General features: G+C 39.8%; 1 protein-coding gene and 1 long non-coding RNA gene across 4 annotated transcripts in view; both read right to left on the bottom strand.

The window, feature by feature from the left end:
- LOC124063715 overlaps window positions 1-9283 on the bottom strand; it is a 55388-nt gene extending 46105 nt beyond the window's left edge. For all 3 annotated transcript variants that reach the window (XR_006844136.1, XR_006844135.1, XR_006844137.1), the window contains exons 1-2: window positions 9161-9283; window positions 8949-8990 (exon numbers count right to left, since the gene is read on the bottom strand). This is a non-coding gene — a long non-coding RNA (uncharacterized LOC124063715). The remainder of the gene's footprint in view (window positions 1-8948; window positions 8991-9160) is intronic.
- Window positions 9284-11605: 2322 nt separating this feature from the next.
- On the bottom strand, window positions 11606-14316 carry LOC124063312 (chymotrypsin-like elastase family member 2A). Its single transcript, XM_046396835.1, has 8 exons — window positions 14163-14316; window positions 13889-13977; window positions 13706-13803; window positions 13113-13232; window positions 12789-12925; window positions 12312-12457; window positions 12069-12221; window positions 11606-11685 (listed from the first exon to the last, which is right to left on the bottom strand). Exons 1-8 carry the CDS (start codon window positions 14197-14199, stop codon window positions 11668-11670), a joined length of 798 nt encoding a protein of 265 aa, XP_046252791.1. The 5' UTR covers window positions 14200-14316; the 3' UTR covers window positions 11606-11667.
- Window positions 14317-14666: the final 350 nt, after the last annotated feature.

Below are 14666 nucleotides of genomic sequence, written 5' to 3'. Positions count from 1 at the left end.
CATATCCAGAACTCCCTCTGAGGACATGCGAAGGACACTGAAAGTTGTTACGTTTTAGCCTGCCAGTCCCGAATGCTTTACACTGGTCTCGTCTAATTAATTGAAATCACACTATATTTTGATAGTAGCCATTTTTCTTTTACAAAAACATTTTAAACCTGCAGTCCAGGGCTTGAACATAAAAATGAACATCTGTTACATTCAAGCCCTTGCCAAAGGAGTTCACACAATGCTGATTAAGCCTATCACAGCCAGACAAATCTCTCTGGATTTTGCAGTACCGGAGTTTTTCAATCTGGAGTCTGTGGCTACTTTCCCACAGTGGCGCACCTGTAGTGATGCGTTTGCCAGAGTTGAAGGGGGGTAGTGTGGGTGGGGGGGCAAAACAAGCTAGTATGGGAAAGTGTATGTCATAAGTCATAAGCATGCCGTCAACAGCGTTTCTGCAGTTACTCTCATTACCAGATGGGGGAGAGTGAGTTAGTGTGTATGCACTGAAACAAACAAATGTTTTATTTCTCCGACCCTGATGGCAAAAGTACCCAGGAGGTTACAGGGGTGGGCTGTGATTAAAACGGTTGTTGATGGGCCCTTGAGTGAGGCACTTTACTTGCAATTAATCCAATAGGACAGACAGTGGTCATCAAGTCGGGCAGTGTTTGAGGGCATCACTGGAAAGAGAAAGCAAGCTCAGTCCACTTTAACTTGATAAACGCAGGTTAAAACCGGAAATAAATAAGTCGGTAGTTCTACTGTCATTACGTGTTGGCGCTCATGACATGGATATGCTGTATTGCGACAGACAGACATGACTGGAACAGCTCAGGCTTTGGCACTGACATGCAGGAAGAGGAGGAGGTGGGAACACAATCCTAACTTCTCTTTCACCTTTCCTCCCTCCTTCGCCCAGACGTTTTGGGCCATGCTCGTCTCTCACCCTCCCTGTCTCCCCAGTACCTTTGCTCTGGGCGCATCTAATTGAAAGCGATCTTGAGGCTGAGAGAGTTCCGTTTCTTCTATAATCCTTCCACTGGGGAAGGCTCACATGGTCTCAATTACCCCCACCCTACTCCAGAACACTGGGTCCCCTCTCTCTCTATCCGTCTCACCGGCCTGCTCCTCTGCCAGTGCACCGGCCCGGGCCCTTTTTCAGCAGTTTATGTTATTAAGCACACACTGCAGAGTTCCTGTCCTTCACAGGGGCCTGGAGATGTTATCTCCCCTGCCGCCGTATACAGTTACCTCCAAAATATTCCATAAATTAGATTGGGATTGGCAATTCAGAATATAGAGGTGGAGGCTGAAGTGGTCAGGGATTGGCTGGGGATGGGGTGGAGGGGTGATGGGGATGAGAATCGGGGAAGTGCAGCGTAAGTAATAGCATAGGAGGATCTCCTTGTGTTTACACTGGATGAAGAACCACTGGGAGGTATGTCATTGGCAAAGTGAAGGTGAACAGGAGAGAAGTGGAGGGTGCTTAAGGGCTTTGGGATAAGGAGGAGAGGAGACCCAAATCCATTTCCTATTTTGATAGAGATTCTTTTGTAGGTGGAGTTGAATATCTGTTGGGGGAAGGGGTGATGCATGCATCCCCTCCTGTAATTAAACATGGCTGTATTTGGACAAGTAACTTTTCAAGGCCTGAACAGCTCTGTCAATCCGCAGAGCATGGAGAAAGGTCCTGAGCCAGGACATCCGTGGCCAATTAGATTAGGAGGAACCTGTGAGGTCTTCAAACAATGGACTCTCAGAGGATCTGCAATAACACAAACATGGCCCCTGACACACAGCCCCAGCACTTCAAAAGAAAGCATTACCGGTCTTAGCTGAAGCAGTTAAAGACACATTAACTATCACAAATTAATTACACTGGCCCCCTAACTGCAAAAGTTCAAGGCTGTTTTGACTCCAGAGATGATCTGTAGTCGATTAAACAGCTTGTCTTACAGACAGTGACTGTATTCATAATAATTGGCTGGTTAATAACCATTAAACTGCATACACAGCTGTTTAAGGAGCATCTGTCTTTCAATTATTATTTAACCTTATAACCTAGCTTTCATCTAACACAAACAAAACACTGAAACAGCAACCTGAAGCAGTGCTTAAAAAAAAAACAATCACAAAGAGAAACATGTTTTGAATTCCATCAAGGGGTTCCCTGATATGAGCCAAAAAAATATTCTAAGTTTAAAAGAAAGATGGAAAAAAACAGAGAGTGTGAGAGAGACCAAATGAGACATTATTTGGTTCTTGGTTCAGGTGTATGTGGTCAGGCATTCAGCTAAGCTACATGTAAGTAACCAGGGTATGAGCAAGTATTAAAAAGGGGGAAACAGGGGCAGTGGGTTTGGGTCAATGGTTCAGCCTTAACCTTGGGGGATGACTGATCTAAATTATGTTACCAGCTTGACTCTATGCACGGATAATGTGGCACACTGTCCCCTTAATTAGGGCTGACCTCCTAAGGAGGCAGCAGTAATTAAAAGCATTTCAAGATATGGCATGTTATGATCTGAGAGGGGGAATCAATTGAAAATGAGCTCCTACCAACTTGCTAATTACCGCAGTGCAAAATCAGCAAGAGCTCTATGACGGCACTATAAAACTTTATTAGAGTGGGAGAAGAATGGAAACACAACACTGAACAACAGAAATGAATCAGGAGCTCCACACTGGACATCAGTTTTATGAAGGAAAACACCACAACCAACGTATTCTACAATAATTTAGATAGTCACCATTGAGTAAACGCAGCAGCTCTTGTAACAAGCTACGGAAAAAAGTTTTGGAAGGATTTTTTTTTGCATCCAATTGCCAAATTTTATCAAAATCACCTGTGGTAAATTGAATAATTCTGTTGCCTTTAACCCTTAGCACTGACCTTACCTCTTGACTGTAAAGCATAGGTAAGTTTTTCACCCACCAAATAAGATTTTGCTAATGATCTGTTTCATAAGTGGCTCAATAAAGGTATCAATGCATTATTGATTCCATGGCTGTCTGGCATGTTTGACATGTTCTGTTAGTGACTGTGAGCCACATTTTAACAACACATACAATGTTATACTGATATCAAAGATAAGTGCACATTTCTTAAACACGTGAAGAATTTTTTAAAACAGCAGCAAATAACATGTACTATTCTTAAAATGTGTCAAACCAAATAATGTGTGCCTTTTTTCTCTTCCCTCAAACACCCGTCTGCATCTTCTTGCAACATTTTTGTCAGGGGAAATCTGTTCTTGATTTGGGTTTCCTGATACATATAAAACGCACTATGTTGAATAACAGTGTTGCACTGAAGTCAAAAAGGAGCCCCTCAGCCCCTGATGGTAGGGCACCAACTCCTGATGTGGAGCTGCAGAGGCTGCCTGTGTTTGTCTGTCCTCCACTCTGGAACATGTGGTTTTAGTTACAGAATGTTTTACTGCTCAACAATGTTTCTGCCTTGGAGCTCGGCACACTGCATAAAGACTACTTTGTCCCCTGATGCCCACATGGGAAGAGTCTGCCTCATTGTACACACACATGCACACAGGGTGATGATGACATCAGCAAGGCCATTGAGCCCATGTTGATAAAGGTACTATTTTCCCCCTAGACTGTAACACTTTAACTGTATTGCCCCATTGTACCCCTTCTAAAACAGCTCAACTAAAAGTCAAAACTAATATTCTCAATACTGTCCATTTCCACTGTGCTGGTAATAAAGCCTGTCTGTCTGCATGTCCACTATACACTGCAGCGCCAATGGACGCTAAAATAGCACATGGGACCAAATCCCAGGCCTATGACAGATGGACCACTGGCCAAAAGTAAGTACAGGCGTGCCACCATGCCTTGTGCGTAATGCTGAAACTAATAAAAAGGTAAAAAGATCAGACATATTGAGTAGTGCATTTAATAAAAATAAGAGTGAAACAAAATCTCAGGAAAAAGTGGAATCACACATGTGAATATGAAAGCAAATAATATTCCAGTGCTGAACTGTACATAACTGAATTGAAATAACCATCTCTCACCGGCCAATAATCCTGTTTGGAAAGGCGTACAAAGTCAAGGGGGTGACAAGTGAGCACACTTAATGTCACTAACACGACATCACACCTGCAGCCCTTTTCATTCACAGTGGTCTTTTACAACAAGAAAATGTGACTGTGATCTCATGGCCCTGTTTGAAGAAGGTGATTAGCACACCCAGGAGTGCAAAGTGAAAGGCTTCGGGCGAGCTGGAGGATGTCTGGCATGAAGTCACTGTGGTTGTCACTTGGCACACTCAAGTCAGGTTCTTCAGAGCCGAAGTGGTACTGAACACTGGTCGTGTGCTCTGACAGAGCGGGTGCAGAGGGGCCACTTAACAACTTCTACCCTGTGCTGGGATTAAACTCCATTTCCCAGCGCATTCACCCCATTTCCCTTTTCTTTCTTTGTTTTCTGCTTGTTTTTTTTTCCACATTGTTGAACTGAGATGTCAGAAATATTAAACCAGGAACTGACAGATAATTAATTTTTAAATTGTAGCTGTAAAGGAAGTGAAATGGCTACATCAGATACATTGCATATACAGTTGGTTTAACTGTGCTTGAACTTGAAAGGTCCACACATAGGCCAGATGTCCACCCTGAGAGTTCATCACTGCATCCATCTCACACCCAAAACATTTGGCCTACACCCCGAGGCCAACAACATGTGTAGCATTCGGTAGCCTTCTGACCCTGGACATGGTAACAGATGGGCGCGGGTCAGAGCCGATTCAGACAGAGACATCCAGGAATTCTACACTGTGCCAATAACATCTCATCGCAGCACAGGAGAGGCTGAAAGGCTACATTTGTTCAACATTACTGCTTGTTGGGGTTGGTGAACGGAATAAAAAGCTCACACCTGCTGGTGTCCGAGACTCAGCCAGCCAAAGCTGTGACTCAGTCTTCTTCGTGTCACAGAAATTCTGTTCAACAACCACACAGATTTTGGTTTTCTGTAAAATAAAGCTATTGTAATTTCATTTCTGTGAGACAGTGTCACATGTTCACACACACACACCATCTGATTGGTGTTAAATCAGAAATTACTGCGAGCTCGGTAGGCGTTTTGGTGACCCTGTATGGTTATCCAACAACGCATCACAGTGACAGCAAAAACCTTGTGGGAAACGTTACAGTATGTCGCTGATTTTAGCAAATAGAAGGAAATGCAGTTCTAAAATAAAAATCGAAAAAAATAGTAGTGTTTTAAAATAATGCTGCCTTAAATAAATGCACAGCATAAACGAGCCAAGGAGACATAAAATAAATATTCTACATCATCCAGTCTACTGTAATGATGTGAATAATTTATTGCTTTACCTTACAGTTTTTAAAATGTTAAGTAATGCTTTTTAACCATAGCCTGAAAGGGATCTCTTCATTAATGAAATGACTGCCATGGTGAAATCAGTGCATTTTAAAAAGGTGTAAATCTTTTTTAATATCATTTTAAGTAATAAGTAGTGGCTTACAAGCTATAGTATAAATCTTTGTCTTATGTGCTACTGTAGTCCAATTCCAGTGTGGTCTAACACACTGATCAAATTCATAGTTTGGACAAAGGCAATGCAGCCTTTTTGCTGCTCCAAAACAGTAATCTGTCGCCATCTTGTGGCAAAAGAAAATAATTTTCAGATACCATTGGACGCTTTTAATTTTTCAGTAAAAGGGCAAATATCAGCTGCCAAGCTGGGCATTGATTTTCATCATTTTCTGGACATAAAGTACAAATACTGACATACAAATATTCACTTGGGAATATCGTGTATAATAATATGCAAATCATCCTCTGCAAAGGTTACAAGAAGCAAATCAAAGCCTTCCAAAACTCCATGAGCATCTGTCCAGTAAAGTGCTCCTTCATGAAATTCCACCCAGTGTAACCTAGAAATGCATAAAACCAACTGACGACCTTTATTCAGTTTTATGCTAAATAGGTAGAATAAAAATAAAGCTGTGGACCACTCACCAACAGAATAATAATAAATCATAAAAGAATCTGCCCAAAGCTTAACTCTCAGAAATATTTACAAACAAATCTGTTATTAGGAAGACTTTAAACACACAAGTGATTAAACAATCATCACAAATATCATTCTATGTTTCATAATAAATTACATAATGATCTTTCATGTCAGTTTGCTGTATACTGAGCTGTACAATTTTCTCTAAACTTTAAATACAGGCACTCCAGTAGGCTCATCAAAGTGAGACTGACATATTTCTGTTCATTGTTGATCTAGCCCGAATGAATTAAGCTGCTTAAAAAAAAAATAAAATAAAAATTGCAATATGTAGTCTACCAGAAATAGAGGATGTGACCAAAATGCTAACAACCAAGGTGAAAGCTAGTGATCTCAGGTGAAAGTAATGTGCATATATCAGAGCAATGGCAGAGGAGCAACAAAGATGAGGAAGAGGATTTAAGGTTGCTGCCATGACTTGTTTTCTTGTGTTGCTAATGATAATTAACATGCAAATGAGTCCTGGGAGCAAAATAGGGGCAGAGTGGTTTCTGTTAATAATTACTGTGGAACATTGTGGTTATAAATGAGCCATTTCCAGGTAAAAGACAGGACAGTAATTGGGGTTGTGACTGCACCTGTAACAATACTATTGGACAGTGGGTATAATAATGGTTTCTGCTCATTTTACACTTGTTAGCTCCTAGGGGAAGATGCATAGGATATGGTTCTCATTAAAAACATTTTTTGGTCTATTAAAGTTGCTTACATACATCTGTTCTAAGATGCTGTGACAAACTTTACTTTGTGGAATCAGTAGAGTCTTATACAAAATAATGTTCTACTCGCAAACCTGTAAATGAAAGTAAAAAATTATAATGGAAACAAACAGAAGCTTTTTGCACTTACTTGGCCTATTTGTTGTTCAAAATGCCTTGTCCTTTGTTGTAGAACAATAATTTTGAACAATATATATAGTGAAATTAGTGCCAACTTCCCAGATTTAAAATTAAGTAATCAGAAAAGAGAGAGTAACAGTCCTTTACTGACCCCAAGAGGGGAAACTGTACTAATTTCCCATGCCCACCTCCATGCCAACCCAAATGTGGCCTAACACACAAAGCAATGTCCACAAAGTCATGGCCAGATGATTCTGGTGCAGAAGAACCCGACAAGCCCACACAGAGCCGTGACCTCAATCCCATCAAACACCCCCAGGATGAACCGGAACATCAATGCCTGATCCCACAAACGCTCCACTGCACGAATGACCAAACAAAACCACAAATGATAAAGTCACAAAGGCAGGAGCGTTCATGCACTTAGAATACGATGTCAGTCTCAGTTAGTGTAATGATCAGGTGCCCCTATGCTATGTCTATATAGTGTATGTTGTACATGCTAAAACTGCGTCAGAATATAAAATTAAAACAGTGTTTTACTGTGGAATGGAAAGCTATCAAAGAAAAAGAGCTAATTTAGAAAAGACCTGAGATACCATACATAAGAATACTTATGAAACTTATGATACTGTGAGTACTTGTAATCAATGTCTTGAAATATTTTGCTCTGTAGTAACTGGTGAAGATGTTTCACTGACATTCACAATCTTTTTTTTTTTTTTTATCTTTTACTGTGTCCACATATAGCGTGAAGCTGCTCCTCACAATGCAGGTATGGATACAGCGGAAGGTAACAAATTCTAAAAAGAAGCTATGAATTTTTTATTTTACTAACAAAATAACAACATGTTTTAGGACCTCATCTTGTCTGAAAGCCACAGAGGATACAAACAGGCTCTGCTGTCTAGAGTTAAATGGACCAAATTTACATATATTTAATCAGATCTACAGCTATGAATTGAAACAACAACAACAACAACAACAGCAAAACAGCTCCACCTCCAGCAGGTAACTACTGGTTTAACTACCATTTTTGCAGCAGCTTGCTGGTAGCGGATTCAAACATTCATATCTGCATAGTCGTACAAGAAGCACAATTACTTATTTATTTATTTTGCCATTTTTGTGTGACTGCTGAAGCTACTAACAAGTTTGGGCCATAAAAGAAGATGAAAACTTTAATACATTAGTAATCATAAGTATTGATTATTGCTATTCATTAACAAAAGTTCAGAGAAGCTTTTACATGTCATTTTAGAGGTTGCCTGTCTATCTGAGTGCAATAGGTCCAACTGGTGGACACTGCTGTGTACAAAACCAAAGCTGACACTTCTTAACACTTTCCCATGAACAGCATGGCATTTTATTATTCTTGGTTCATGAATGACTTGTGAATCAGTTGGAACTTTTTGCAACATACTCAACTGAGTTGCATTTTTAGCTAGCATGTGTTTCTGTACCGTATTTTCTTATAATTTCACATCACATATACAACGCCATTACCATTGTCATTGTTTTAGTATACTGCTTGGCTTTAGTTAACCAAACACATTTCTCCCTGTGGTAGCCTTATTACATTTAAAACTTCCGGTGTGAAGTCATTGGTAGCTTATTGTCTTGCATGCGTTGAAACTAGCGTCCCAACACAGTCTGTCTACATCCCATCTCTAAACGTCTTAAACTGGACCAAATTTGGCAGCAATATATTTTTTTATTCCTATTTTTTAGTTCATTTCCGCTGGTGAAAGCTGAAAGTATTTTTGAGTGTTTTTGTCACATCAGTGATAATTTGTTTGGCCTGCTTCCACCAACTTCTCAAGAGTAGTTTTGACCCACATAGTGTTACAATACTGAACCAGAGAAATGAAAGCCCTATACTTTTCAAGTCTTGAAAATGCACTTGTGTTAAACCAAACGAAGAACGACATCGTTTTAATGCTAACTGGGTAGATGAAGTCGCACACTTGCCAAGCTAGCTTATGTTCCACTTATCACAGGGCAACAAACTCAAACTTTTCATAGGGGTGAATGAGCCTACAGGTGTTTCAGAATACCTGGTGTCGGAGTTTTCTGTCCACATTCTGCCGAACTGGTATCTGCGAGTGTCGAATGAAATGTGATCACCTTTCCATTTTAATAAAAACAACTGTCATTTTGCTAGCGTTCAAAATTACCTTATTTAAAGAAAGCAATTATTACAAACATCTGGTGATAATTAAGTTCTTTAAATGACAAATGGACAAAGTTGGTTAAACAAACGACCTACCTGGCAAACTTCTCAGCGATGATACAGGAGAAGTCACCTCGAGCACAGGTGCGTAATTAAGACGAAGTGACAACCTTCCCAAGAAGGTCTACCTGCGGGCCCACGGTATCTACAGGACACGCCCACTCCATCATACCCAGGTGGACACCAAAAGCGCTTGAGTAGAAAAAGATCACGTGATATTTGAGGTTAGCTGTATAGTAAATATGTAAGTCAGAGAAATGTAGTCTACTACTTTTTGCCATATGGGATGTTAAGTTGAACATATCGTTCATATCGTTTCAAATTATGAAAAAAGAAAAATAATTGGACTTGCTTACTTCTAATGTTATAGATAAATAATGTTATATATAAATCCATGAGGATAGTGTTTCCAGGTTCTGATATTTGAGGTGCTTGCCTCACTGAAAAACACATTTAGAAAAGTATCCATTATAGCATATTAACAGCAATATACCTTTTCAGGAACAATTTCCCAGTTCCTTTGGATGATCCATAGTACCACTGCAAAGTTTTCATAAGAACAGCAGATATTACCATATAAAACTGTTGCTGAAGTTTAAAAATTATCTAGAGTATCTAGAAGTGTGAACTGTAATTGCATCTGTGAAGAAGTGTTATTGTTATGATCTAAAACAAACAGATATGTTACAGGGATTGCTGCGACAGTATAAACTATATTCTAAAATCTCCAAAAAGACAAATTGATATAGATATTCAGTTCATTGAAATATTAAAATTGTAATACGGCCAAGTGAAATATCTGACTCACAGGAACGGTGATTTCTTTAATAGAGGAAAAATGTTTCACAATCATTATAAATGAAGCAATGTGGTGTATTCGAGATGCAAGGCTTGTTTTCTCTTTGAGGGGTTGCAGATAAATGTGACCTGGTGCCATGATAACAGACTGCAATACAACCACCTATGTGGAACATTGAGACAAGAAGAGAAGGGGAAAAAGGGAAGAAAACAAGCAACTGAAGGAGCAGCTATGAACATCAAACTTTAATACAGGACTGCTGTCACTGAAAGTTTTCATTTGGCCATTAAACATTGTTAAAAGAAGCGCTGTTGCTCTAGAGGAGAGATACCTTGCTGAGAAATTTTGAGTTTCTCTCTTTACTGCTTGAGAAATCAACAGAGAGTGGATACCTGTGTTTTCTTCTCTGGTGCGTCCTCTTATGATCTGCAAGTTTATGGTTTATGAAGTGTTGGTGTACTGCTGACTGCAATGAAATTTTGAAAAGAGAGAACCTGAAACCTGATCACACAAGTGGCAATCTAGGACCTGTTTCAAGAAGGAGGTTCAGAGCTTAAACCCTGAGTTGATCTTCTCTGAGTTTCTAGTTTCAGAACAGCTGATCTGAGTTAGTTCAGTCAACTCTGATTAGGCTGACTCTGTTTACCATGACTATAAAAAGCCATTATCAATGGCGCCCCGCTCCGATGATTCACCGTGGCAACGGCCAGTGAGAAAAAGATGGCCCTCTATTCTTCGTGTGTAGAATTACAGGTCTTCATGCAGGCATATGCTGACTAAGCCGCAAAAGCAACACAGCAGCAGCAGGGAAGGACAGGGAGTTTGCATGGGAAATAAAGATATAAAAATTACAAAAGAATGTGGAAGCAGCTAAAAATGAAATATTAAAACATTACTCAATTGGGTAAGGCTTATGGTTGTACTATACTGTAATAACGTCTGTCATATTAAACAAAGTAAACATCATTCAGTGGTTATTTCAATGTGAGGAATATCTATCTATCTATCTATCTATATATATATATATATATATATATATATATATTTTGTATATATACGACTGAATGAAAGAATGAATGAGGAAATGAGGGGAGGAGACAGACAGAAACTCGGGGTTCACTGAAGTTCACTAAAGAAAACCTGCTCCTGACCAGGTTATGCTCACAGACTAAGTTACCTCTCTGAAATCGGCTTAAGTTACCCCTTTCTCTCGGGTTTGAGTTACCTTCTTTACTGAAACGGTTAACCCAGAGTTACCCTCATTTCAGGCTTAACTTACTCAGAGTTTTCATTAACTTTAACTTTAATGGTGGGTTTGGAGGTAGCACCTCCTTGGCATTACAGTCTGGCTTTGTCAGGTTTGCCTTGAGAGAAGAACTGGCAAGTGCCAATTCTGTGTTTGACAAAAGAAAAGTGGCATTTGTCCCCTTCCTGATACTGTCTCCATCCACATAGAGTGAGAGAGCAGGTGCTTTAAAATCTGTCAGACACTCAGCAGTTTATCAAACCCAACTCGTAGTAGGTTGTTGTTGTTCTCTGAACTGCAGCACTGCTCTAGAGATTTCTGTTTCTAAATGGACAACACAATATTATGACTGTAAAATAATGTGGGATATTTTGCTGCAGTTGCCTAACCAACACATGAAAACAATTTTAATGTCTGATAGACAAAACACAGAAGATGCTGGATTAGCCACTATATTCTTTATTTGATGGTCATGTGCAACAGTCAAACAATGACATCTTAGTTGCTGGTCATCACCTGGGGAATAAGAAAAAGGAAAAGCATAAAGAGAATGTTTTAAGATGCTCCACTAGAGGAAACCAGAGTGCTTGTGTTTATAACATTATCTCCACTCTTCTCTGCTGAGTTACTGAGCAACTCGGGTGGGAATAAAAATAGAGATGTGGTATTCCATAAAGGCAGATTATTGACTTTTTAAAATTAAAATAAATGAAGTGAATAAAACAATTTCTCAATTCTTTTCTCTACTATAAGGAGCCATACAATAAGCAGAAATAAATGGCTGTCCATCAGGAATTTAAGGTCTTTCTGTCTTCTGATTTTAGTATAAATCCAGTTAACAGCGAGGGCCTCCATCTCCTTTCCATAAACATTTTACTATCTGGTTCTTTTTCACTTACGTTGTTGATCCAACCGATGTAGGCGCTGACCCTAGTGAAGACAGAGGGCTTCTTGGGGTAGTTGCAGCCCAGGCTTGAGCCGAAGCTCACCACACCGTGGACATCCCAGGAGCCATCAGAGTTCCTACAGTTCAGAGGACCGCCAGAGTCTCCCTAATAGGGAAAACAGAGACAAATGTGAATGTAAAGCTTGGAATTAGTTTTGGGACTTTAGGTTTGTAAAATCAAAAGAATCTGACTCACGTTGCAGCTGGCAAGCTGTCCATCTCCTCCAGCACAGACCATGTTGCTGGTGACCAGGCTGCCCCACCAGTCGGGTTTGGTGCAGGTGGCGTAGTCAACCACAGGAAGGAGGGCCTGCTGCAGGACGTCAGCAATGGGACCTCCAGCTTTAAAAGAGAACACGACAATCAGATTCAAGGCCATATTTCAGGACTAGGATAACTAGGTGCAGTTTCTATTCAAGAAGAGATGAGACCTTTCCAACTGAGGTGTCTTAAAGGCCACCAAGTTCTGTAAGGATTAACAGAGATTATACATTCTGTGTGTTCGTGTGAGTTTGTCTCTATCTAATCGACGTGTTCCTCAAGATCTTCAACTTTTTTATATTTGGATTAGAGGAGCAACAAACTTCAACTTCATAAACGATAGACAAGTCATAGAACTATGACGCAGAGACATTTCCTTTGGCAGGAAAATTGTTCTTAGTTTTTTACTTACTCCAGAGACGACCCCAGCCGGTGACATAGCAGGGATAGTTGTTAGGCAGGATTTCACCAGATGCGGGAAGACAGGCAGGCGTGATGGAATTACTCAATTTAACAGGAGTCGACAGCTTGATCAGGGCAATGTCGTTACTGGGAAATGAATTCAAATACCACATTTAGAAACAGAGGGTTAACAAGCATGTAATATATATATATATATATATATATATATATATATATATATATATATATATATGTATATATATATATGTATAATAATTATTATTTTTTAAGTCACAGCAGCATTATATATATGCCACAAGATGACCAAGCCCACCGGATTCTGTAAGAGTCCCAGTTCTCATGGACGATGATCTTGGAAGGGCTGATGGCGATGGAACCAAGTTCATTGTTCTTCAGATTGTGTTTTCCCAGGTAGACTCTGTAGGTGAAACTGCTGCTTGGCCACAAAACACACAGAAACACAGGTCAGCGTTGTTACAGTCTGGGATCTATACAAGTACTCTTTTATTAAATTAAATGACCTCTGATACCACTATATTATGAGAGGAATAATGCTGCTCACATACAACATTCCTTTATAAAGTGTAGCCTGATATTTGTAAAATGGCTAATTATGATTCCTAAATTACTTTATTGAATAAAAGTAAGAATATTAATAATCAGTGAATGCAGCTTATCTAAGTCTTCTTCAGTTTAAAGACCAAACTGCATTTTTATTCTATTAATTTTTTCTATGAGTATTTTACTTATCAGACCGCTAAAGTATAAGTTCATGTAAACATTTTTAAACCAGAAAGCAAACCTGTTGTTGCCCCTAACCCCCCCCCCCCTGTCTACCACAGGCCTGGCTTTCCTTGTCTCCTGTGCCATGCACACCTTCATATTTCTTTAATTTATTAGCCATACCCGATGCAGTGAGCAGCAGTGAGGACCCACTGGCTGGAGATCAGGGTGCCACCGCAGGTGTGGTAGAAGTTTCCTCCACTCTGGTACTGCAGAGACACCTGAGAAGAGCAAACAGCACATGAATGTTTCAGGACTTAACGCAACTGACAGGAGTTAAAGGACAAGTATATTAAAGGAGTTTACCTGCCAGGGCCAGCTGTTCTCACGGACATCTTGCCCGCCAACCACCCTGGAGACAATGGGAGGGAAGGTGGGCCTGCCACACCCGTAGGCTAAGACATAGCAGTACAGAATATGGTGATTTGTCTTAACAAAATTAAAATTTAGTTTTTATAACTATCAAAACTGTTTCAATGTTTTTAACATAAAATTGGGAATCAATAAATATGAAAACAATGTGGACAATCGTATGTAGTGACACATTTAATGGTCCGGTCAGAAGAGTCTCAGAACTTACCACCAACAACAAACAAAGCCAAGATCAAGAGATTCATCGTGACTGTCTTCAGCTGAAGTTCAAGCAGACCTGCTCCTCATTATATAGTGTTTAAGAGACCTGTCTGACACCCTGAAATGTGTTGCTTAACATTTGCCCCAGGACAGAAAGAAAAAGTTGGTAGGAAAAATAAACCAACCTTGGAGATAAGTAACTCAAAATATCCCCAAATACAACTTATCTCCCCAACTCCGCCTCTGTGTGAAGCTCACAGGTGTCTCACAGTGACCTGAGAGGGTCAGATCTTTTAACTTTATGTAAGAGTTGATGTTCACACTCCATAGTTAAATGTTCATTCAATTTAGTCAGTCCTTTTGTATTGTTCTGTCAAAGCAAACAAAAGTACAAGCCCATTTTTTGTATGGAAGCCTACACAATGTTCACAGTAAACCTAAAACATCCACGCTTTTACCACAGAAGTCAGTTTCTGCAATCTTGCTTGCATATGGACATAAACAATCTCAG

This window comes from Scatophagus argus, chromosome 8, assembly GCF_020382885.2.
Source record: "Scatophagus argus isolate fScaArg1 chromosome 8, fScaArg1.pri, whole genome shotgun sequence".
Classification (NCBI taxonomy): domain Eukaryota; kingdom Metazoa; phylum Chordata; class Actinopteri; family Scatophagidae; genus Scatophagus; species Scatophagus argus.
The sequence above is the reverse complement of the archived record's forward strand: the minus strand, read 5'-3'. Positions and strand labels throughout refer to the sequence as shown.